A 21,916-nucleotide genomic window follows, 5' to 3' on the forward strand; every position below is an offset into this window, starting at 1 on the left:
AGAGCTCTGTGGTTCTGGCCCCTGTTCGCTTCTCTGCCCTCACCTTTTCTCATGGCTCCTTCTCTCACTCCAGTCAAGCTTGCTCCTGCCTCAGGACCTTTGCACCCACAGTGCCCTCTGCCTGGGAGGCTCCTGGCTACGTCCTCTGGCGCTCAGGTTGCAAGACAATGGTCACTTCCTCAGAGAGAGGGCTTCTGCATTTGAAACAGCGCCCCCTCCCACACCCAGCCTGCCAACTACTCTGCAGTCTCAGCATCTTCACATCCTTCCCAGAGTCCTGAAGGGACAGGCGGGACTTGTCTTGCTCACAGCTGCACCCTCAGTTTCTGCACACAATAGGTGCTCGGGGAAATGTTTGTTGAATGACTGTCCCCCCCACACACACACCCTTTGCGAGGACTAGGATACGAGAAAGGAGCCTGTGAATGAATAGCTTCCACTACCTGCAAAGGCAGTTCCTCTACACATACCAGATGAGGGCGGCCCAAGCTGCTGGTGATTATTAACAGCCCCGAAGACCGGAGACGGGAGATCGGAGGAGAAGGACCCAAAGTGCGGCCAAAAACTGCTGCGCGGGGCCTCCCAGCGCTAGCCCGGGGCGTTGGCGCCCCCTGGTGGAGCGTCCCAGGTCAGAGCCTGCAGGGCCAGTGGCACCGGATTGGGTGCCAGACCTGGCCTGGCAGACAGAGGCACAGAGGTGGCCAGTAGATACTGCCCCTTCCTCCTGCTGGTGGGTGTGAGCAGGCCCTGGAGCCATGCCGTGCAGGGCCTAGCCTCCAATCCTCCACAGACCCCAGGGTTTTTTCCCACCAGCCCTTTGCAAGGGACCAGGGACCTTCCCTTCCCAGCCTGAGAGCACCAGGACAGGAAACCCAGCACACATGCACACATACACATGCACACGCACGCACACGCACACATACACGCACGACCTGCCCAGGCCAAGACAAAGAGATGGAATAGAAAGAGAGGCCAAGAGACAAATGCATTCAAAGTCAGAGGGGCACACGAGGGTGAGAGGTGTGATCAGTGAGACAGTGAAGAGGACAGGACTCCCTGGAAGGAACAGAAGAGCAGGGAGGAGGGACTGCAGACGGTGGTGATCAGAGAGGCCGAGAGGCAGAGTCCAGGAGATGAGGGGCAGGAGAACCCTGGAGGCAACTGGACAGATGAGCAAGGCCTATGATGTCCCTGACACGGATGTCTGACATACCAACACCCCCACAGCCAGTGCCCACAGCTGCCCTGTCCTCTGAAGTGACATTCCTGGTACTGGGCAAGGGAGGGTGACCCCAGACATCTGGTCAACCTAGAGCTGCTGCCCTCACTGCCCCTTGCTGCTCACACAAGCACACAGTAACTGGACTTCTGGCAACGTCCCTGGCTGCCTGCTGCTGGCTCTGGAGGCTGCCACCACAGGACTGACCCTGACCACAAGGAGGTGGTCCCAGGGACCCTGCTGACAAGACTCTTACCTCTGCTTAGCCACTCACCTGCTGCATGGGCGTGGACAGTTCCCCCTGTGCGACCTCCTTATCTCAGCTTGACCTTTGAGGTCACTGAGGCTTAGATCAGACATGAGGTCTCCAAGTAGTGGGACCGGGATATATATATTTTTTTGTAGTTTTCTGGTTATTAACTATTAACAGGTAATATTTCCAAGTATGCTCACTATAAATATTCTTCCCCCCCCCAATTATCCCCTGATAAAATTAGCAGCAGCGTGTTATAAAAGACGATGGTGGAAAACCACCTTTGGCTGGGAGGAGAAGTTGGGAGTGGTGAGGGCTCCTTCGGAAGTGAGAGCTGCCAGCTGTGAATACGTCATCGCCACAATGAAACACAGAATGCTATAAAATTTTAAAAATATATTGGCCCTGGCCAGTTGGCTCAGCAGTAGAGCATTGGCCAAGTATGTGGAAGTCCCGGGTTCGATTCCCAGCCAGGGCACACAGGACAAGCTCCCATCTGCTTCTCTACCCTTCCTCCTCTCCTGTCTCTCTCTCTTCCCCTCCTGCAGCCAAGGCTCCATTGGAGCAGAGTTGGCCCGGGCACTGAGGACGGATCCATGGCCTTCGCCTCAGGTGCTAGAATGGCTCCAGTTGCAACAGAGCAGTGCCCCAGCTCCTCAAGTGGAGGAGATGGCCCTGGTTATCTGACTGAGAAGGGGAGTGGAAAGGGAGGGAATCCAAGTCTCCTTTCTCCTCTTCATTTACAATACAATGCTATCGGCCATCCTGACCTTGTGTAAATCACATACAAGTATAAAAAAATCATTTTAAAAATCTCTCTGTATGCTTAGCCTAAATTATAAAATGCCCTTTAAGCTTCCTAGTAAAAAAGGGGGTGTTTCCTACACAGCATGTCTCTGCAAGCCAGGAAACTCCCATATTCCTCTCCCCTCACTCTCTACAGAAAGGAGAGGGCAAGAAACCTGACTCTTTCTCCTAAACTATTAATATTAATTTTTCCATTCTTTGGTACCTTACCAGAAGCCTCAGAAGCCTGCCAGGCCCTCCTCCGGCCTGCCCCAGCCTTCTCTGCCTCCCCAAATACCAGCCTCCGCCCCCCAACAGTCCCTCCGCACAATGCCTTCGGGGAAACCGTGCCTGTGTTACCTCCTCCCACCCTTCAACCTCAGCCAGGCTGCACCCCAAACAGCCTCCTCCCACCGTGTCACCCACCTGAGTCAACAGGCCCAGCCTGCAGGTGCCCCCTTCCTGCTCCCCTGCTCCCTGGCTCTGCACGTGGGCGTGCAATGCAGGCTTCGAGGGGTCCAAGCTCTAGAAGCCAATTTGTCCTCTAGCTGGAGACCTGGGACACAACAAGCCCCTTTCTGAACCTCAGTTTCCCCAGAATGCTGGGCCAGGAGCAGAGGGAGGGAAGGAAGGCAGGGCAGTTGCGTCTGGAGGTGGGTGGGCAGCAAGGTTCTCGGGCTGTCTCCGCTCCCCTACTAGCAAGCACCCAAGCCTCCCACCGCTCCCCCCTCCTCCAATTAAGGGTCCTCAATACTAAGTGCAGCAGTTGACTCAGCTCCTGGCCTCGCGTCCCTGCCGCCCAGGCCTTTGTCACCTTAATTGGCAATCTCCAGGCGCTTTTCCCTGCCGCACCACCTCGGCCACACTGCCCCATATCCCAGGGGCAACTATGTGCTAATTGAGCCCTTAAGGGGGGGTGCGGAGAAAGTCCCCCCACCCACCCACTCTCTGCCTTCCTATATCAGCCACCCACCTACTTACTGTCTCTTAAACCTCAGGGTCCAGCTCCCCGGACTCAGGGACCAGGGGAGCACAGGAAAGACGCCTGGTCCTAACTTCTGGGGCTCTACCTCCCCGCCCCCTCCTGTCCAGAGTCACCCTGCCCCCTGCAAAGACTATTTCTCCTCATCTTCCTCCACATCTCTGAGCCACCAGCTCCTCTCTCCTCACAGATTTTTTTCTTCTTTTTTTTTTTTTGGTGGGGAGGGGGTGGTTGCTTTCTGATCGGCAGGAGTATAGCAGAAAGGTACCCCCAGATCACCCAGGCCATGCATCCCGGGGCCCCCACCACCACTGGGGTTCCCGAGCCGGGCCCCCGGGAACTGTGCGCCTTTGTGAGCGGGGCGGCGGCCCACATGCTGCGCACTCTGCACCCCCGGAGGACCCGGCCCCCCAAAAGGAGGCCCAACCACAGGAGGTTCCTGCACAACCAGATCTGCAGGTGAGGGGGTAGCAGGGACAGCGGGGTGGGAGGGGCTGGAGCCCTGGATGGGGTGGGGACAGACCAGGCCCAGACAGAACAGACAGAGGAAGTGGCTCCCAGGATTGGATGCAGTCAGCACTCAGTGTGCGTTTATCGAGTGCAGACTGAGACTGATTGCGTGCATGGTGCGAGTGAACCCAGCAGGGAACTGAGCCGTGCACTGTCCCTGCCCTCATGGGCTCCTGTCCAGTGGGGACAGGTCGGGGGGGGTCCGGGGGCAGTAGCCAGGAAACGTGACACGTGTAACGCTACAATGTGGACAAGCCTAGCGAACAGGCTGCTGTGGGAAAGAAGCCAGACTCACAAGGCGTGTCTGGTGGGTGCCCGTGTCTGAAATGTGCAGAACAGGCAAGTTCACAGACACAGGAAGCAGATCAGAGGATGGCAGAGGCTGGGGTGGTGGTGGGAGTGTGACTGTTACTGAGGAGTGATTGCTTTGGGGTGATGAAAAGCTAGGGAATTAGTTAGAGGTGGTGGTTGCAGAGCATCTCAAATGCGTTAAGTGTCACTGAAACCCCAGCCGCGTAGCTCAGTTGGTTAGAGCATTTTCCCAATACACCAAGGGGGCATGTTCGATTCCCCTATCAGGGCACATACAAGAGGCAACCAATGAATGCACATCTAAGTGGAACAACAAATCCATGTTTCTGTCTCTCTCTCTCTCAAATAAATCAATAAAAAAATTAAATGCCACTGAATTTAAATTCAGTGTGCACTAGATTGCACACTTTAAAATGGTTCATTTAGCCCTGGCTGGTGGCTCAGTGGATAGAGCATCAGCCTGGCTTATGAACGTCCTGGGTTCAATCCTCAGTCAGGGCACACAGGAGAAGCGACCATCTGCTTCTCCCCCCAACCCTCTTCCCCCTTCTCTCCCTTTTTCCCCTTCTCTCCCTCTTCCCCTCCCACAGCCAGTGGCTTGATTGGTTTGAGTGTTGCCCTGGGCACTGAGGATAGTGAGCACATCAGCTTCAGGCACTAAAAATAGCTCAGTACTCAAGCATCGGCCCCAGATGGGGTTGCCAGGTGGATTTGTCAGGGCCCATGAGGGAGTCTGCCTCAATATCTCCCCTCCTGTCACCTATAATAAAATAAAATGGTTCATTTCAAGTTATGTGAGTTTTACTTCAATTTTAAAAATTATGTGGCACGCTAAAGGTGGTAGATGCTGTGGAGCGTGTCCTAGGAGAGGACTAGCATATTAGGTAATGTGTCATTGGGACAGGTGACTGAGAAGCTGACATGTGAGCAGAGGCCTGGGGAACAGAGGAGCCCTGTGGATGGCTAAGGGGAAGGACTCCCAGGTAGAGCACAGCACATGCAAAGGCCCTGAAGCAGGAACTTGAGGAAGAAGAAGGCTGATGTGGCTGAGCAGAGTGAAAAGGGGACGGAATTAGGGTTCAAAAGAATCAGGGACCTGCCTCGAAGCCTCATGGGCTTCTGGAGGAAGCTGGGCTCTGAGCAAAACTGTGGGCAAGTGGGGGGTGGGGGTACGGGGGGCAGGGATCTGAAAGAATCCTTTGGCTGCTGAGTGAACAGACTGTGTAGGGGACAAGGGTGGAAGGGAGAGACCAGGTGAGGGTGATGGCAGCTCAGCCCAGGGTGGGGGCTGGGGTGCAGAGACATGGCCTGACTGTGGGGTGTTTGGAAGGCAGCAAAGAACTGGCTGCTCCCAGACAGGCCTTTCTAACCCACATGCTGCATTTGGCCCGTTTTCTGCTCAAGGACCTCCAGTGGCATCCCTCTGCCCTCAGGACAAAGGCCTCATCAGTCCCTGCTCCCCATCTAGCACTCTGTCATTCAGCCTGTGCGCCTTTGCACATGCTGTTCCCTTTGCTGAACGATGCCCTTCCCTATCTTTGGGAGTGTGAATGGGGACCTCCGTTCCTTCAGGTCTCTACGCAAGCCTGTCCTGACCTCTTTTTTTTTTTTTTTTTTTTTTTTTTTTTGTATTTTTCTGAAGCTGGAAACGGGGAGAGACAGTCAGACAGACTCCCGCATGCGCCTGACCGGGATCCACCCGGCACGCCCACCAGGCAGCGATGCTCTGCCCACCAGGGGGCGATGCTCTGCCCCTCCAGGGCGTCGCTCTGTTGTGACTAGAGCCACTCTAGCGCCTGGGGCAGTGGCCAAGGAGCCATCCCCGGCGCCCGGCCCATCTTTGCTCCAATGGAGCCTCGGCTGCGGGAGGGGAAGAGAGAGACAGAGAGGAAGGAGAGGAGGAGGGGTGGAGAAGTAGATGGGCGCTTCTCCTGTGTGCCCTGGCCAGGAATCGAACCCGGGACCTCTGCACGCCAGGCCGATGCTCTACCACTGAGCCAACTGGCCAGGACCCTGTCCTGCCTCTTACACACCACCCACCCTACCTGTGCTCCTCCCTCACCCTGTGACAGTAACCATTGTTTGAGCACTTGCTGTATGCCAAGTACACTGTACCGAGGCCACAACAATGTGTTACTCAAAGCTCCCAACAAATTTTCTCAGCAAGTTCTGTCTTTAACCTTATAACAGACAAGAAGGCTCAAAGAGATCTGATGGCTTGCCCAAGGCTACACAGCCAGTGAGTGGACACAACTCCAAGTAGTCAGAGTCCATGTTCCGTAGCACTTTGCAATCCTGCCTGGAGACAGCCTCTCAGAGACTTGATGGTGATGATGTTGGAGATGATGATAATGATGATGGTGATGATGGTGATGATGGTGGTAATGATGGTGATGGTGATAATGAGGGTGATGATGGTGATGGTGATGATGATGATGAGGGTGATGATGATGGTGATGGTGATGGTGATGATGGTGATGATGGTGATGATGGTGATGATGGCGATGGTGATGATGATGATGGTGATGGTGATGATGATGGTGGTGATGGTGATGGTGATGATGATGATGGTGATGGTGATGGTGATGATGGTGATGGTGATGGTGATGATGGTGATGATGGTGATGATGACGATGGTGATGATGGTGATGGTGATGATGATGATGATGGTGGTGGTGATGGTGATGATGGTGGTGATTATGTTGAGAATAATGACCACATTAATCAGACACTTAATATGTGCCAGGCAGTGTTCTGACTCTTATCAGACACTTAACATGTGCCAGACAGTGTCCTATGCACTTTAGTGCTAACTCATAATAGTCATTTACAATGAGTATGAATTCATCAATCCCCCATAGCAACCCTAGGAGGTAGATAGTAACCCTCATTTTTGAGTGAATAAACTGAGGCTCAGAGAGGTCAACTGACTAGCCCAAAGAGCCAATTTTCTGTAACTAGCTCATCCTCCCAGCCAGCCCAGGACCTCGCCCTAGCAGGTCTAAGAGCTAAATTTGAACCAATGGAAGCCTGGTCCAGCCTTACCCCCTTCTCCCATGCCACCACCTTCTTCCACCAGGATGCCCAGCCCTAGACACATCCAAGATGCTCGCCATCACCACACACCCACCACTGAAGAGGAAAATACATGTCTCTCCAAATTGGGCCTTCTAAAGCCTCTCCAGCCCTCCTCATGAACTGTTCTAGGGCGACGCTGCATCTTCAGCATCCAGCTGGGTTCCCTGCACCTGACTCTTCTGGACCCTGTGCTAACAACCGCCCCTCACCGCCTGGGTTCCCTGTGTGCCCCCCCCCCACTGCATGTTCCCTGACCCCAGGGCCAGCTGGGATCTGCTATAACATCTTCCGACATCTTCACCCCGTGCCCCGCTCCGCCTTCCGCTTCCCTGAGACCCAGCCCACCCACCGAATGGCTTGGGGGCTCATTCCCCTGGGCGCCTAGGCTCAGCAGGGGAAATCCAGGTCAGAGGCAAGCTCCTCCCACATCTTCCCACCCATAGCCGCCTTCTCCCGTTAGGATCCACTCAGGCCAGCTCCTGTGAGAGACCCCTCCCACCCAGGTGGGTGGATTTTTTACTTTTTCTTGCAAAACATTCCAAAGCCACAGCGAAGTCCAGGCAGTGGTTCTTAGAGGCAGTCCCCAGACCAGCAGCCTCACACCGCCCAGACCAGTTCTCGGCATCTCCTGGAAACGTGTTAGGAATGCCGATTCTCAGACCCCAGCTCAGACCTGCAGGACCAGAAACTTAGGGGTCCAGGACCCTGTGGTTTTATAGACCCTCCAGGTGTTCTTGTTGAGAATCTCAACCTGGTGGCCACTCATGTACTATCGCTTAGATTCTACTGTCCATAACATCTTAGTATTCTTCCTTCATTTGTTTGTTTTTGTGACATAGAGAGAGAGCGCTAGGGACAGACAGGCAAGAAGAGAGAGATATGAGAAGCATCAATTTTTTGTTGTGGCTCCTTAGTTGTTCATTGATTGCTTTGTCATATGTACCTTGACGGTGGTGGTGGGGCTACAGCAGATGGAGTGATCCCTTGTTCAAGCCAGCGACCTTGGGCTCAAGCTGGTGAGCCTTGCTCAAACCAGATGAACCCACGCTCAAGCTGGCAACCTCACGATTTTGAACCTGGGTCCTCTACGTCCCAGTCTGATGCTCTATCCACTGTGCCACAGTCTGGTCAGGCCTTTCATCCATGTTTTCAAAATACTTTGTTCAAGTTTGAGCCATGTATGTACTGCATATAATGCTGTGATTTTTTTTTTTTTTGACAGAGACAGAGAGTTAAAGATGGAAAGATTGGGACAGACAGGAAGAGAGAAAGAGATGAGAAGCATCAATTCTTCATTGTGGCACCTTAGTTGTTCATTGATCGCTTTCTCATATGTGCCTTGACCGGGAGGGGGGCTATAGCAGAGCGAGTGACTCCTTGCTCAAGCCAGCAACCTTAGGCTCAAACTGGTGACATCGGAGTTTTGAACCTGGGTCTTCAGCATCCCAGGCTGATGCTCTATCTGCTGCACCGCCAACTGGTCAGGCGACATTTTTTACTTTTGTGTGTTGGAATGGGGTTATAACAAATCTAAATGTCACAAATGTGCTGGCCAAGGTGTGCTGGGTGCAGCCAGGTACAGACCCCACAGCTCTGCAGTTTCCCTGGGAACGGAGTCACAGGGAACTGTCCGGCTCATGCAGGCGAACCCGGGGCAGAGAGACTAGCACAAAGATGAAAAAATCAGGAGGCTGAGAAGGAGAAACCATGCCTGGGATGAAAGACTTCCGTGATCACCCCAGCTAACATCCATCTCTCCACAGGCAGTTTGCGAAGATTGAAGCGGCCACCCAGCACCTGGCCCTGTCCATCTTGTCCCAGGAGGCACCTCCTCAGAAACCAGCAACCCCAAGACCACCCCCGCCACCTCCATCCCCCTTTCTGGGGGTGGCTCGTGCTGTGGCCCCCACCGAGGCACCTCACGCCAGCCCCAGCCTGAGCCTTGCTGCCCTAGACGCCTCCACCCTGGACCTCTTTGATAACATTGCATTCACCCCAGAGTGTCCCTCAGGGCCACATGACCTGCCCCATCATGCCGTGGGCCAGCCAGACCTCAGGCAGGCCCTGCATTCCTACGATCCCCTGCCCCTGCATGCCCTGGGGACAGGGGACATGCTGATGGCTCCTGAGGGAGACTGGGTGGGCAGGTGGGAGGTGCCCTGTGTCCACCATTCTCAGGGGATCCCTGAAGGCTGGGGGACCTGCTTCCCATGATGCCCAATCACAATGCACCTCTGGCCCCAGACAAACCAGAGGTACCCTGTGACACCTCTCAAGCCCCCAGCCCTCTCCTGGCAACCTCTGAGGTAGTGGCCCAAGCCCAGACTCCCACCTGAGACAAGGCCTTACTCACCTCTGCCTCTTCCAGCCATGCCCCCTTGCCTCCTAACTCTCCCCCTCCCCCACCCTCTTCCTTCTTTCCTCCCGGCCCCCTCTCCTCAGGGTCCTCATTCAGGCCGAATGAGGCCCTGGTTCATCTCTGCCGAATGTCTGGTCTCTTGTCCCTTATTCTCAAAGATGCGTGGCACAACTACTCTCTGATGAGGATGCAGCCACGAATAAAATAGACAAGATCTCTGCCTTTGTGGAGTTCATATTTGTGGGGAGGCAAGTCAGGGGACTGACAATAAATGAATACAGCTGTATTTTAGAGAGACAGACAGACAGAGACAGAGACAAACAGGGAGAGAGATGAGAAGCATCGACTCCTAGTTGCATCACTTTAGTTATTCATTGATTGCTTCTCATATGTTTCTTGGCAGTGGGCTCCAGCTGAGCCAGGGACCCCTTGCTCAAGACACTGACCTTGAGCTCAAGCCAGTGACCTTAGGCTTCAAGACAACAATAACCTTTGGGCTTAAGCTGGCGACCACAGGGTCATGTCTAGAATCCCATGCTCAAGTCAGCAAGTCCAGGGTTTCAAACTTGGTTCCTCAGCATCCCTTTTTAATGCTCTAGCCACTATGCCACCAACTCATGTCACGCACACTCATACATTTTTAAACGCGAGATCCATTTCCAATTTCAGATTGGAATTAGTGCAGTGAAGAAAATAATAAAACTGTGAACTTACTGAGTGGCTGGTCATGAGAAGGTCTGGGGTTCCAGGCTGAGGGAATAGCACATGCAAAGGCCCTGGGGTGGAGCAGTTGGGACCAGAAGTGGAGGCCAGCATGGCTGGAGCGGAGTGAGCACAGGAAGTGTGACAGGTGAGGTCCGACAGGTTGATACAGGCAGACCCTGAACTAGGAATCATTTGGATTTTATTCCGCGAACTATGGGAAGTCCTCACTCGGTCTCTCTTCACCCCATTTCCAAGCACAGTCTGCCTTCTGTGAACAACACCCTGGTAGGCAGGTGCTGTCTGTCTGGAGGAGACCGTGGAGACTGAGGGGGCTCCACCTTTAACCCTTTGCTGGGTTGCTATCATTTCTGCTCAGACTGTTGGGTACCCTCGGAAAGAAGTCACGGGGGAATCCAATGGATCAAGAAGAATATTGATTGGAGGCTTGTCTGTGCGGCGGGAGGTCGTGCCCTAACCCTTTGAGTAGTAGGAATGTTCATGTGAGTCCTTGTGTCTCCTATCCATCCTGAGTACAATCGTACATGTGTAAGGCAACATTAAAAAAAGGCAAATGTGCTTGACCAGGCGGTGGCGCAGTGGATAGAGCGTCGGACTGGGATGCAGAGGACCCAGGTTCGAGACCCTGAGGTCGCCAGCTTGAGTGTGGGCTCATCTGGTTTGAGCAAAAGCCCACCAGCTTGAACCCAAGGTCACTGGCTTCAGCAAGGGGTCACTCAGTCTGCTGAAGGCCCGCGGTCAGGGCACATATGAGAGGGCAATCAATGAACAACTAAGGTGTTGCAATGCGCAATTAAAAACTAATAATTGATGCTTCTCATCTCTCTCCGTTCCTGTCTGTCTGTCCCTGTCTATCCCTCTCTCTGACTCACTCTCTGTCTCTGTAATAAATAAATAAATAAATAAATAAATAAATAAATAAATAAATAAAAATTTTAAATGCAAATGTGCCTGGCTGGGCAGTGGCGCAGTGGATAGAGCATCGGACTGGGATGTGGAAGACCCAGGTTTGAGACCCCGAGGTCACCAGCTTGAGCGAGGGCTCATCTGGTTTGAGCAAAAGCTCACCAGCTTGAGCCCAAGGTCGCTGGGGTTACTCGGTCTGCTGAAGGCCCGCAGTCAAGGCACATATGAGAAAGCAATCAATTAACAACTAAGGTGTTGCAACGTGCAATGAAAAACTAATGATTGATGCTTCTTATCTCTCCGTTCCTGTCTGTCCCCGTCTATCCTTCTCTCTGACTCTCTCTCTGTCCTGTAAAAAAAAAAAAAGGCAAATGTATGTTCTTTGTGTTTCCATACATTGGTTATCAAACAAACATGATTTTAAGTTAATAAAACTGGAACTGGAACCAATTTCATTAAAAACACACACACACAAAACACCTCACTCCCGGGGGGTCACGAGAGCATGAAAAAAAATCCTCACTATTCCAATAAAGGATGACCATCTCCGCGAGCACAGGTAGGGGGAGAGGTCACCTAGGGGACAAACAGGTCTGCGCGCAGGTGGCAGGCGTCCGGTTAGCAGGTGCATCGGTCCGGCAAACGTTCCCACGGTGTTCTTCGTCTTGTCGCGGTTCAGTCGCGCCCTGAGGGTAGGTCCCTTCCAGTCTGCGGTTGGAATGCAGATAAACCATCACGATTCACATCTGGTTAGTTATTTTTACAACTGGACAGAAATGGGCTTGGGGCAAGGCTCTTGTGATTTGCGTAACCTCAACTTGCAACTAGCAGCTGCTGGCGACACGCTTTGAGCTTATGCCTAACGCGGACAGAAGGGCTGGGGTTGAAACCTCAGCCTCCCCTAGTCTGGTCGGTACTTCGCGGCGGGGCGGCCACCCACCTCCTCAACTTGTGTCCGCGTTCCTGGAGCTCACAGCGCTGCCTCGCCGCGGACCCTCCATCACACCCTCTACGGCAACCCATTGGCTGGGAGCGCTGCCTTTCTTCACCTGGACGGGCCAGTCACAGTTTTAGGACTAACAGTCGGGGGAGGAGCAGCGGCGGAGGCAGGCAGGACAGAGCTGAGCGAACGCCGATTGGGCGCCTCGGCCAGAATGGGCGGGCCGCGCAGGGGCTGGGCCAAATGTCGCGACCCTGCTTCACTGTGAACAGCCTTGGGAACTGAGTGGGAGGACCTGCGCGGCAGAAGTGCAGACTCCGACAGGTGAGTGACTCCAGGACTCACCCGCGGAGGGGCTGTGGCGGGGCTCGAACCCAGCGCCTTCAGGGTAAGGCCCGCCCGGCACGGCGGGGGTACCGACCTTCCCGCCTCGCGAGTGGGGAAACTGAAGTTCTGCCCGGACGTCCCGGGCCGAGGTCCCACAGCCTAGGAGGTTGGGGGGTTGGGGAAGGGTGAATACTGCCCGGGCCCCGAAGAACTAGCTGGCCAAGGACTCGAACCCTCCGCGTGTCGCTCCCGCCCTCCCTGCATCCCGGGCCAAGCTTCGCCTCCTCCCTGTGGGGTGGGCAGGTGGGTGAGTGGGTTTGACCCCCCCATTTCTCCAAGGAGGAAACTGAGGCTCAGACACGCAGCTTGGAAGTCCGGCCTGCAGGGCTGTGTCCCCCAAGGCCATGTGTGGGGTCTAAGCAACCCCAGCGCCCACCTCGGGCTACCCTGCCTCCTGGGGCCTTGGACTCTCCCCACCCCCAACCGTCCACCCACCCCCCTCCGTCTAGTTGTCCGTTCTGGACTGTGCCATCCCCCCCTCCCCCACGGCAGCCCCAAACCTGTCGCCAGCCCAGACCTCCTCCACACATTCCCACACACACACCCTCCCCCAATTCTTCATCTTCTCCCCAAATCCAGTTTCCCTGTCCTAGTCGCCGGTTGATCCCCAGGACCTGCCTGCCACTCATGGACCAGAAACCTGGGGCTTCTTAGCTTCTTCCTCCTTTTCTGTCCCCTACAACCAATCCCACCCAGCACCTGAATCTCTGTGTCCTATCCCCTCCTCTGTGACCCCCACGTCCCTGGGCCTCCAGGCCAGCCTCACAGCAACCAGTGGTGCCTACCCATTTTATTTTACTTTTTTTTTTTTTTGCATTTTTTCTGAAGCTGGAAACAGGGAGAGACAGTCAGACAGACTCCCGCATGCGCCCGACCCAGATCCACCTGGCACGCCCACCATGGGGCGATGCTCTGCCCATCCTGGGCGTCGCCATGTTGCGACCAGAGCCATTCTAGCGCCTGAGGCAGAGGCCACAGAGCCATCCCCAGCGCCCGGGCCATCTTTGCTCCAATGGAGCCTTGGCTGTGGGAAGGTAAGAGAGAGACAGAGAGGAAAGCGCGGCGGAGGGGTGGAGAAGCAAATGGGCGCTTCTCCTGTGTGCCCTGGCCAGGAATCGAACCCGGGTCCTCCGCACGCTCGGCCGACGCACTACCGCTGAGCCAACCGGCCAGGGCTTATTTTACATTTTGAAGACTTTTCATGGAAGTCTATACCACCTATGCAGAAAAACGTACAAATCACAAATACATGCATGGCTCAAAGCACTTTTCACAAAACTAACGCTCTGGCGTAGACGTCATCCACATCCAGAAGTAGAAATCCCCCATACCCTGGAAGCTACGTGCCCCTTTGTCAGTGTCCCCCACCCCCACCCCCACGAAAGATAGCCATTATCATAATGTTAACGCCACAGATGCGGTTTTGCTGGGTCCTCACTTTATGGACATCTCTTATTGCATTGTATTTATTCCTGGCTACACAACCTATTTGTTACACATTGTCCATAGTTCAAAAGGAACAGGCGAGTGCATGGTGAAAATCAGATCTTCCCACTCTGTCCCTCCATGGCCCGTTCCACCTGAAGTCCCTGCTGTGTCCGGGCCTGCCCGAGAAAGTGGACATAGATAGTAGCAGTACACACACTTCTTTCCCCTTCTTTTTTTTTTGGGGGGGGGGCACAAATGGTAACATTGCTATACACTGTTCTGCTTTTTGTTGATGTTGTTTTTCACTGTTAACATCTTTTGAACATCTTTCCATTTTGTTACTTAAAGAGTTGCCTTGTCATTTTTCCTGGCTGCAAAGAATTTCATAGTATGGATGTACCATAACTTACAAAACCAGTACCGTAACGTTGGACGTTTAGATTTACTCAGTGGCCTGACCAGGCGGTGGTACAGTGGATAGAGCATCAGACTGGGACACGGAGGACCCAGGTTCGAAACCCCGAGGTCACCAGCTTGAGCGCGTGCTCATCCGGCTTTAGCATGGGCTTACCAGGTTGAGCATGGGATCATAGACATGACCCCATGGTCACTGGCTTGAGCCCAAAGGTCGCTGTCTTGAAGCCCAAGGTTGGTGGCTTGAGCAAGGGGTCACTTACTCTGCTGTAGCCCCTCGGTCAAGGCACATATGAAAAAGCAATTACTGAGCAACTAAGGAGCTGCAACAAAAAATTGATACTTCTTATCTCTCCCTTCCTGTCTGTCCCTCTCTTCCCTCTCTCTGACTCTGTCTCTGTTAAAAAAAAAAAAAAAAGATTCACTCAGTGGAAGGAATTGCATAAGCAAAGGCCCTGAGGTAGGCCATGGGAGGTGGGCAGAGGCCACAATGGTCCCCAAATACTACGTATGCATCACCCTGCTTGACAGCTTCCTCTGAGGGTCAGCCGTGACCCTGTGAGCCTAGCTGTCCTTCCCTCCCTCGGATCTGCAGGGTCACCCACTTCCCAAGTAAATTAAGGAATCAGTGGGTGAGCCTGTAGAAGGACGGGGAGCTGCACACCAAGTCTTGGCTGGAACCCCATTTGTGCACCAACTCAGGGACCCAAGGACACAAGCGTGACCCAGGGATATGCTGAGACGCTGAGGAGCCCGGGGCCCCAGATGCTCTCAGCGAGAGGCAGACAGCCTGTGGTCCTTGTGGGACATTGGGCAAATCACCCTCTGATTCTCAGGGCTGCCCTGTGAAAGGAATGCTGGGCAGGCAGCTCCTCTAGCCCCACCCTTGCTCTTTCTTTTTCCAATTATGGTAAAATACACACCACATAAAACTGGCCATTTTTGGTCGTGGTCATTTGGTTCAGTGGGTAGAGCGTCAGCCCAGCGTATGGATGTCCCAGATTTGATCCCCAGTCAGGGCACAGGAGAAGCAATCATGTGTTTCTCTCCCCTTCTCTTTCCCCCTTCTGTACTTCTTTCCCTCTCACAGCCAGTGGCTCTATTTGTTCAAGTGCATCATCAGCCTTGGGTGCTAAGAATAGCTCTGTTGATTCGAGCATTGGCCCCAGATGGGGGTTACTGGGTGGAAACCTGTCAGGGCGCATGCAGGAGTCTGTCTCACTAGCTCCCCTCCACTCACTAAAAAAACAACAACAACACAACAAAACTTGCCATTTTAAAGTGTACACTTATCAGGGGTCTCAAACTCGCGGCCTGCCGAACAATTTTGTGCGGCCCGCAGACTAATCCACAGGCTTACTTAATTTTATCCAAAATATTTTGAACTTCGTGGATTAGTCTGTGGGCCGCACAAAATTATTCAGCGGGCCGCATGCAGGCCGCGAGTTTGAGACCCCTGACTTAGGTGGTATTTGTATGTCTTCATGATGTACAACCATCCTGCTCTCTAGTTCCAGAACGATTTCCTCTCCCCAACTCACCTCTGTACCCAATGAGGCAGTCACCGTTCACCCCCATTGCCCACCCCTGGCCCCTGACAACCACCCATCTGCCTTCTGTCTCTATGGATTTGACCCCTGTGGCGTGTCCTACACGTGGATTCCTTTAGTGACCAGCCTCTCACTGAGCACGTGTTAGGGCCCACCCATGATGTAGCATGTCTCCGCGCCTCCTACTGGTCCGTGGCTGAACTCGAATGCACCAGATGGTGCAACAGCCTTTCCTTCTGATATCTGGAAGGTAGTTGAGCTGCCTGTTCAACCTGGGTAAACTGAGTTTCAGAAGTCAAGTGGGAGAGCTGGTTTGGAGGCCCCCAGAACGCAGCCGCTGTACCCACCAAGACCATGAGGAGGGAGAAAGCACAGCTCGTGAGATTGTGGCTCACTTTTCCTCAGAATTCACATCGTGGCCCTGGCCGGTTGGCTCAGTGGTAGAGCGTCGGCCTGGCGTGCGGGAGTCCCGGGTTCGATTCCCGGCCAGGGTACACAGGAGAAGCGCCCATCTGCTTCTCCACCCCTCCCCCTCTCCTTCCTCTCTGTCTCTCTCTTCCCCTCCCGCAGCCGTAGCCGAGGCTCCATTGGAGCAAAGATGGCCCGAGTGCTGGGGATGGCTCCGTAGCCTCTGCCTCAGGCACTAGGATGGCTCTGGATGCAACAGAGCGACGCCCCAGAGGGGCAGAGCATCGCCCCCTGGTGGGCATGCCGGGTGGATCCTGGTCGGGCGCATGCGGGAGTCTGACTGCCTCCCCGTTTCCAGCTTCGGAAAAATACAACAACAAAAAAGAAATCACATCGTGCTCCCTGTGCTACTGGAAGGGGGCCCTTGTTTGGGTCACATCATGACTCAGGCCTTACTTTCCCCCTGAGAGTGGGGTGAGGGTCACAGTTGGAGCCTGAGATGTGATGGGACGATCGGTAAGGGAGACAGCAAAAATTCTCATACCCTTCCAGAAAGAAGGCTTCCCGGGGCTCCAGGGAGCCAGGCTGGGATATCAGGGATGGACAGGGCCACAGGAGACGTCCTGGGAAATTGACCTCCTGGTTGAATAGGACACATTAAAAAAGAAGTGTGTTGCCTGACCAGGCAGTGGCGCAGTAGATAGTGTCAGACTGAGACACGGAGGACCCAGGTTTGAAACCCCAAGGTCACCAGCTTGAGCATGGGATCATAGACATGACCCCATGGTCTCTGGCTTGAAGCCCAAGATCACCAGCTTGAGCAAGGGGTCACTCACTTTGCTGTAGCCCCCTGGTCAAGACACATATGGGAAAGCAATCAATGAACAACTAAGGAGCTGCATTGAAGAATTGACGCTTCTCATCTCTCTCCCTTCCTGTCTGTCTGTCCCTATCTGTCCCTCTTTCTGTCTCTGTCTCTCGAAAATAAATAAGAAGAAAGAAGCGTGTTTCAGACCTGGCAGAAAGCAGGTGTGAAGGCTGCAGGTGGGTAGAAGGGAGTTTGGGGAGCCCTCCAGGATCTAAGTGCATGGATGGATTCAGGACGTGCAGAGAAACCACACACACCCCGCCTGACCCGGCTTCTCTGTGCCCCCTCAGGGCATGGCGGCTATAATGTCAAGCCTGGGCCGGGTCCTCCCTGGATCATCCATCCTTTTCCTGTGCGACATGCAAGAGAAGTTCCGCCACGTCGCATACTTCCCCCAGATCGTCTCTGTGGCTGCCCGCATGCTCAAGGTAGAGGCCCCAACGCCCTCGGACCGGGGGTCCAGACCCTCCACCCTCAGCCCGGACCCCTCCCTTGGGCTCAGACCTTTGCTCCCCCACCACCACCCGCACAGGTGGCCCAGCTGCTAGAGATGCCAGTCGTGCTGACAGAGCAGTACCCACAAGGCCTGGGCCCTACAGTGCCCGAGCTGGGGGCTGAGGGCCTGCAGCCCCTGTCCAAGACCTGCTTCAGCATGGTGCCTGCAGCGCGGCGGGAGCTGGATGCGCGGCCACAGCTGCACTCTGTGCTCCTCTGCGGCATCGAGGCACAGGCCTGCATCCTGGTGAGACCCCCCAACTCAGCCCTGGGAACCCCCACTCTCACCCAGACCTTCCCAGCCTGCAAAGAATACTCTTTCCTCACTCCTTACCCTCTCTCCTTCCCAGCATGATGCTATTCCTGACCCTGAGCCCTTCCTGACCTGAGACTTGATCTTCCCTAGAGACCCTACCCTACCTGGGTCTCCCATCATGCCCTCGAATCCCATTGGAACCTGGTTCCTCCTGCCCTGATCGGAGCCTCCCCCCTCCCCAGCGCTGCATCCCAGCCCCTCACCTGGGACTCCTCTTCTTGTCTGGGGTTGGCCCCTGACCTCTCTCTGTCCCCCAGAACACGACCCTGGACCTTCTGGACCGGGGGCTGCAGGTCCACGTGGTGGTGGATGCCTGCTCCTCCCGCAGGTGAGGGGCCCACAAGGGTTGGTGCCCATGGGGTGTGGGCAGGGCGCCCGGGAGGAGCCAGGGGCCTGGGTGTCGGGACCACAGCGCCGACAGCTCCCCCCCCCACCTTCCCCCTGCAGCCAGGTGGACCGGCTGGTGGCACTAGCCCGGATGAGACAGAGTGGTGCCTTCCTCTCCACCAGTGAAGGGCTCATTCTGCAGCTTGTGGGTGATGCTGCACACCCCAAGTTCAAGGAGGTACTGGCCCCCAAACCCCCACCTTCCTTTACACCAGCCAGATGTCTTCACAGCACACCCCCACCCCCCTCTGCAGAACATATCTGGGAACTCAGAAGGCCACCACCTCTGGAGGGGGCTCAGTTCTCATGGGGAGATAGAGAGGGAACAGGGAGGGGTTTGCACAGGGTGGTGTGGGAGGAGGTGACTTTGGAGTGAAGTGAGGCCCGGAGGGAGCCAGGCAGTAATGAGAAATAACAGTCCTGAGGCCCTGGCCGGTTTGCTCAGTGGTAGAGCGTCGGCCTGGCGTGCAAGGGGTCCCGGGTTCAATTCCCGGCCAGGGCACACAGGAGAAGCACCCATCTGCTTCTCCACCCCTCCCCTTCTCTTTCCTCTCTGTCTCTCTCTTCCCCTCCCGCAGCCAAGGCTCCATTGGAGCAAAGATGGCCTGGGTGCTGGGGATGGCTCCTTGGCCTCTGCCCCAGGCACTAGAGTGGCTGTGGTCGCGACAGAGCGATGCCCCGGAGGGGCAGAGCATCGCCCCCTAGTGGGCGTGCGGGGTGGATCCCGATCGGGCGCATGCGGGAGTCTGTCTGACTGTCTCTTCCCCGTTTCCAGCTTCGGAAAAATACAAAAAAAAAAAAAAAAGAAAGAAAGAACAGTCCTGTAAACGGGACTTCTGCAGCCCTCCACCTGCCTCCTCTTGTCTCTGGCACTCAGGCCTAGCCTCCATGCCCACTCTACCCCCTAGTGGCTTTCCTAGTCCCCAGATCCGACCAGGTTGTTCCCACTGCTGCACACCCTTGGCTTGGATCACAGGACATGTCTAAATTTGGCCTTTCTGGCCCCCTGAGCTCTGCCCTTTTCTCTCAGTTCTGTTGAGCCTTTATTGAGCACCTACTACTTTGTGCCAGCTACTGTGGCAAGTCTTGGGGTGACAGCAAAAGCCAATCAAGCCTGACCAGGCAGTGGCACGGTGGATAGAGCGTCAGACTGGGATGTGGAGGGCCCAGGTTCAAAACCCTGAGGTCGCCCTGGCCGGTTGGCTCAGTGGTAGAGCGTTGGCCTGGCGTGCAGGAGTTCTGGGTTCGATTCCCAGCCAGGGCACACAGGAGAAGCACCCATCTGCTTCTCCACCCCTCCCCCTCTCCTTCCTCTCTGTCTCTCTCTTCCCCTCCCGAAGCCAAGGCTCCATTGGAGCAAAGTTTGCCCAGGCGCTGAGGATGGCTCTGTGGCCTCTGCCTCAGGCGCTAAAATGGCTCTGGTTGCAGCAGAGCAACGCCCCAGATGGGCAGAGCATCGCCCTCTGGTGGGCATGCCGGGTGGATCCCGGTTGGGTGCATGCGGGAGTCTGACTACCTCTCCCTTTCCAACTTCAGAAAAATACAAAAAAAAACACCCCAAAACCCGAGGTCACTGGGTTGAACACAAGCTCACCAGCTTGAGCACGGGGTCGCTGACTTGAGCATGGGATCATAGACATGACCCCATGGTCGCTGGTTTGAGCCCAGGTCGCTGACTTGAGCAAGGGGTCACTCGCTCTGCTACCTGTCAAGGCACATATAAGAAAGCAATCAATGAGAAACTAAGGTGCCGCAATGAATTAATGCTTCTCATCTCCCTTTCTGTCTGTTCCTATCTGTCCCTCTCTCTGACTCTCTCTGTCTCCCTCTGTCTCTGTCCAAAAAAAAAATAGCCAATCAACATTCCATTATGCACTGCGGCCTGGAGCTGCAAAGGGACAGACTGTGAGAAATAAGATTGGCACAGCAGGGAGGCCTTTCTGAGGTGGCCTTGAGGTGGAGACCAGAAGGGAGGAGGAGCAGCCAGTTACCCAAAAAGCGTTCCTGGTAGAGGGACCAGCTAGTGCAAAGGCCTGGCAGGGAAACCGACCTCCTCAGTCCAGGGACTATGACCAGGTACTGAGAGTGCCGGGTTAGTGTGGGGGAGGGGAGGCAGGGGCCAGCCAGGCCCTGTCTTCCCATAGATTGGGGATTTTTGTGAGGGGCAGTAACAGGGGCTTGTGCAGAGGAGCTGGCCCCAGTCAGGTGTCAGGAGGGACGTCAGAGTGGATGCAGTGGGGATGCAGGCTCTGCTTATTTATTTATTTACTTATTTTGAGAGAAAGTCAGGAAAGAGATGAGAAGTATCAACTTTAGTTGCATCCATTTAGAAATCACTTTCATTGATTTCTTGTCATGTGTCCCTTGACCACCGGAGGTTGGGGGCTCCAGCCAAGCCAGTGACCCCTTGCTCAAGCCTGCAACCTTGGGCTCAGGCCAGCGACCTTGGGATCATTTTGATGACCTTCTATGCTCAAGCTGGCGAGTCTGTGCTCAAGCTGCTGACCTCTGGGGTTTCGAACCTGGGACCTCAGCCTCCTAGGTCCATGCTCTATCCACTGCACCACCACAGGTCAGGCCCTGCTTATTTCTGTTTACTTTCTGGAGGCAATTATGGGGATGACTGATGAGTGCAATGTGGGACTCCAGGACAAGGCAGTGGAGAAGGGCCCCAGGTTGTCATCTACTGACAGACTGAACTTTCGAGAGGTCAAGTGGCAACAGACATGGAAGAGACAGTTGGATAAATAAGCCTGGAGTTAAGGGGCAGGGCCAGGGCTAGGTTGGGGAGTGGGAGGGTGAAAGAGTTGAGATGATTTAAGGAGGTGTAGACAGGAAGTCCCAGGACCAACCCCATCCTTCTTAGCAGCCCAAGCCAGCAAAGCCCACCAAGATAGCAGGTGATCAGGAGCTAAGTCTGGTGGGTGGGTGGGTGTGTTGAAAGGGAGGACCCCAGGAAAAGTTCTGAGAAGAGGAAGTTGTTGGTTTTGGCCATTTGCGACCAACAGAGCAAGGAAGAGGAAGAGAGAGGCAACCCTGACCACCCCCCTCCTCCCTCTACAGATCCAGAAGATCATCAAAGAGCCCTCCCCGGACAGTGGGTTGATCGGCCTCTTTCAAGGCCAGAACCCCCTCTTCCGCTGAACTCCCCACTCTGCCTTGAAGGGGGAGACCGACCTCCCCTCCCTTCTGTCACCCGGGCCCCCCCCATCCTTGGATCCCAAGAGTGGTGCAGTCCACCGGGAGTACCGCCCCCTCGAGAGGGGAAGCGGTTGCCGCCTTGCCATTGGGCCACAGCTCCCGGAAATGCAAATCAGTCTCCTGGAAGCTGGATGAGCCGTTCGCTGAGCTGCGCTGGTGGGGCGGGGCTCCGGCCACTTCACTGGGTGGTGGGGAGGAAGGGAGGGGGAGGAAGTCTCGCAGACTGTGTGGGACCCGGACTCGCGGAATAAACATTGATGTGGCTGTGGACTGAACCATTCTGGGATTTGGGAGGGGGGTTACCCCGGAGGCGACTGGGGGGCTGCGGATGGGGCGGGGGAGGGGAAGCAGGGTCCCCAGCAGGTGGGAATGGGGAGGTGCCTCTTCTCAGCCC

The 21,916-nt window shown here is 55.0% G+C and overlaps 2 protein-coding genes across 8 annotated transcripts; both read left to right on the plus strand.

Moving 5' to 3' along the window:
* The first annotated feature begins 3,526 nt into the window (after positions 1–3,526).
* Positions 3,527–9,354, plus strand: C3H19orf85 (chromosome 3 C19orf85 homolog). The gene is made up of 2 exons (XM_066265226.1): positions 3,527–3,699; positions 8,904–9,354. Exons 1-2 carry the CDS (start codon positions 3,527–3,529, stop codon positions 9,352–9,354), a joined length of 624 nt encoding a protein of 207 aa, XP_066121323.1.
* A 2,896-nt stretch (positions 9,355–12,250) lies between these two features.
* Positions 12,251–21,792, plus strand: ISOC2 (isochorismatase domain containing 2). Of its 7 annotated transcripts, none has more exons than XM_066265230.1 (7): positions 12,252–12,392; positions 17,252–17,299; positions 17,414–17,551; positions 17,656–17,865; positions 18,192–18,262; positions 18,382–18,499; positions 21,385–21,792. In XM_066265230.1, the coding sequence occupies exons 3-7, from the start codon at positions 17,417–17,419 to the stop codon at positions 21,463–21,465; spliced, it is 615 nt and encodes a 204-aa protein (XP_066121327.1). In that variant the 5' UTR covers positions 12,252–12,392; positions 17,252–17,299; positions 17,414–17,416; the 3' UTR covers positions 21,466–21,792. The 7 variants fall into 7 exon arrangements, with proteins under 7 accessions (XP_066121328.1, XP_066121327.1, XP_066121331.1 ...); XM_066265234.1 differs by having other exon boundaries at positions 17,252–17,284; XM_066265229.1 differs by having other exon boundaries at positions 12,259–12,392; positions 17,249–17,299.
* Positions 21,793–21,916: the final 124 nt, after the last annotated feature.

This window comes from Saccopteryx bilineata, chromosome 3 (assembly GCF_036850765.1).
Source record: "Saccopteryx bilineata isolate mSacBil1 chromosome 3, mSacBil1_pri_phased_curated, whole genome shotgun sequence".
Taxonomy (NCBI): Eukaryota; Metazoa; Chordata; class Mammalia; order Chiroptera; family Emballonuridae; genus Saccopteryx; species Saccopteryx bilineata.

Bases quoted from the DNA above. Each gene is read 5' to 3' on its own strand.
- C3H19orf85 (XM_066265226.1), top strand. From the start codon at position 3,527: ATGCATCCCGGGGCCCCCACCACCACTGGGGTTCCCGAGCCGGGCCCC. The intron at 3,700-8,903 runs GTGAGGGGGTAG...ATCTCTCCACAG, and splicing joins CTGCACAACCAGATCTGCAG to GCAGTTTGCGAAGATTGAAG.
- ISOC2 (XM_066265228.1), top strand. From the start codon at position 13,355: ATGGGGCGATGCTCTGCCCATCCTGGGCGTCGCCATGTTGCGACCAGA. The intron at 13,490-17,413 runs GTAAGAGAGAGA...GTGCCCCCTCAG, and splicing joins GGAGCCTTGGCTGTGGGAAG to GGCATGGCGGCTATAATGTC. The intron at 18,263-18,381 runs GTGAGGGGCCCA...TTCCCCCTGCAG, and splicing joins GATGCCTGCTCCTCCCGCAG to CCAGGTGGACCGGCTGGTGG.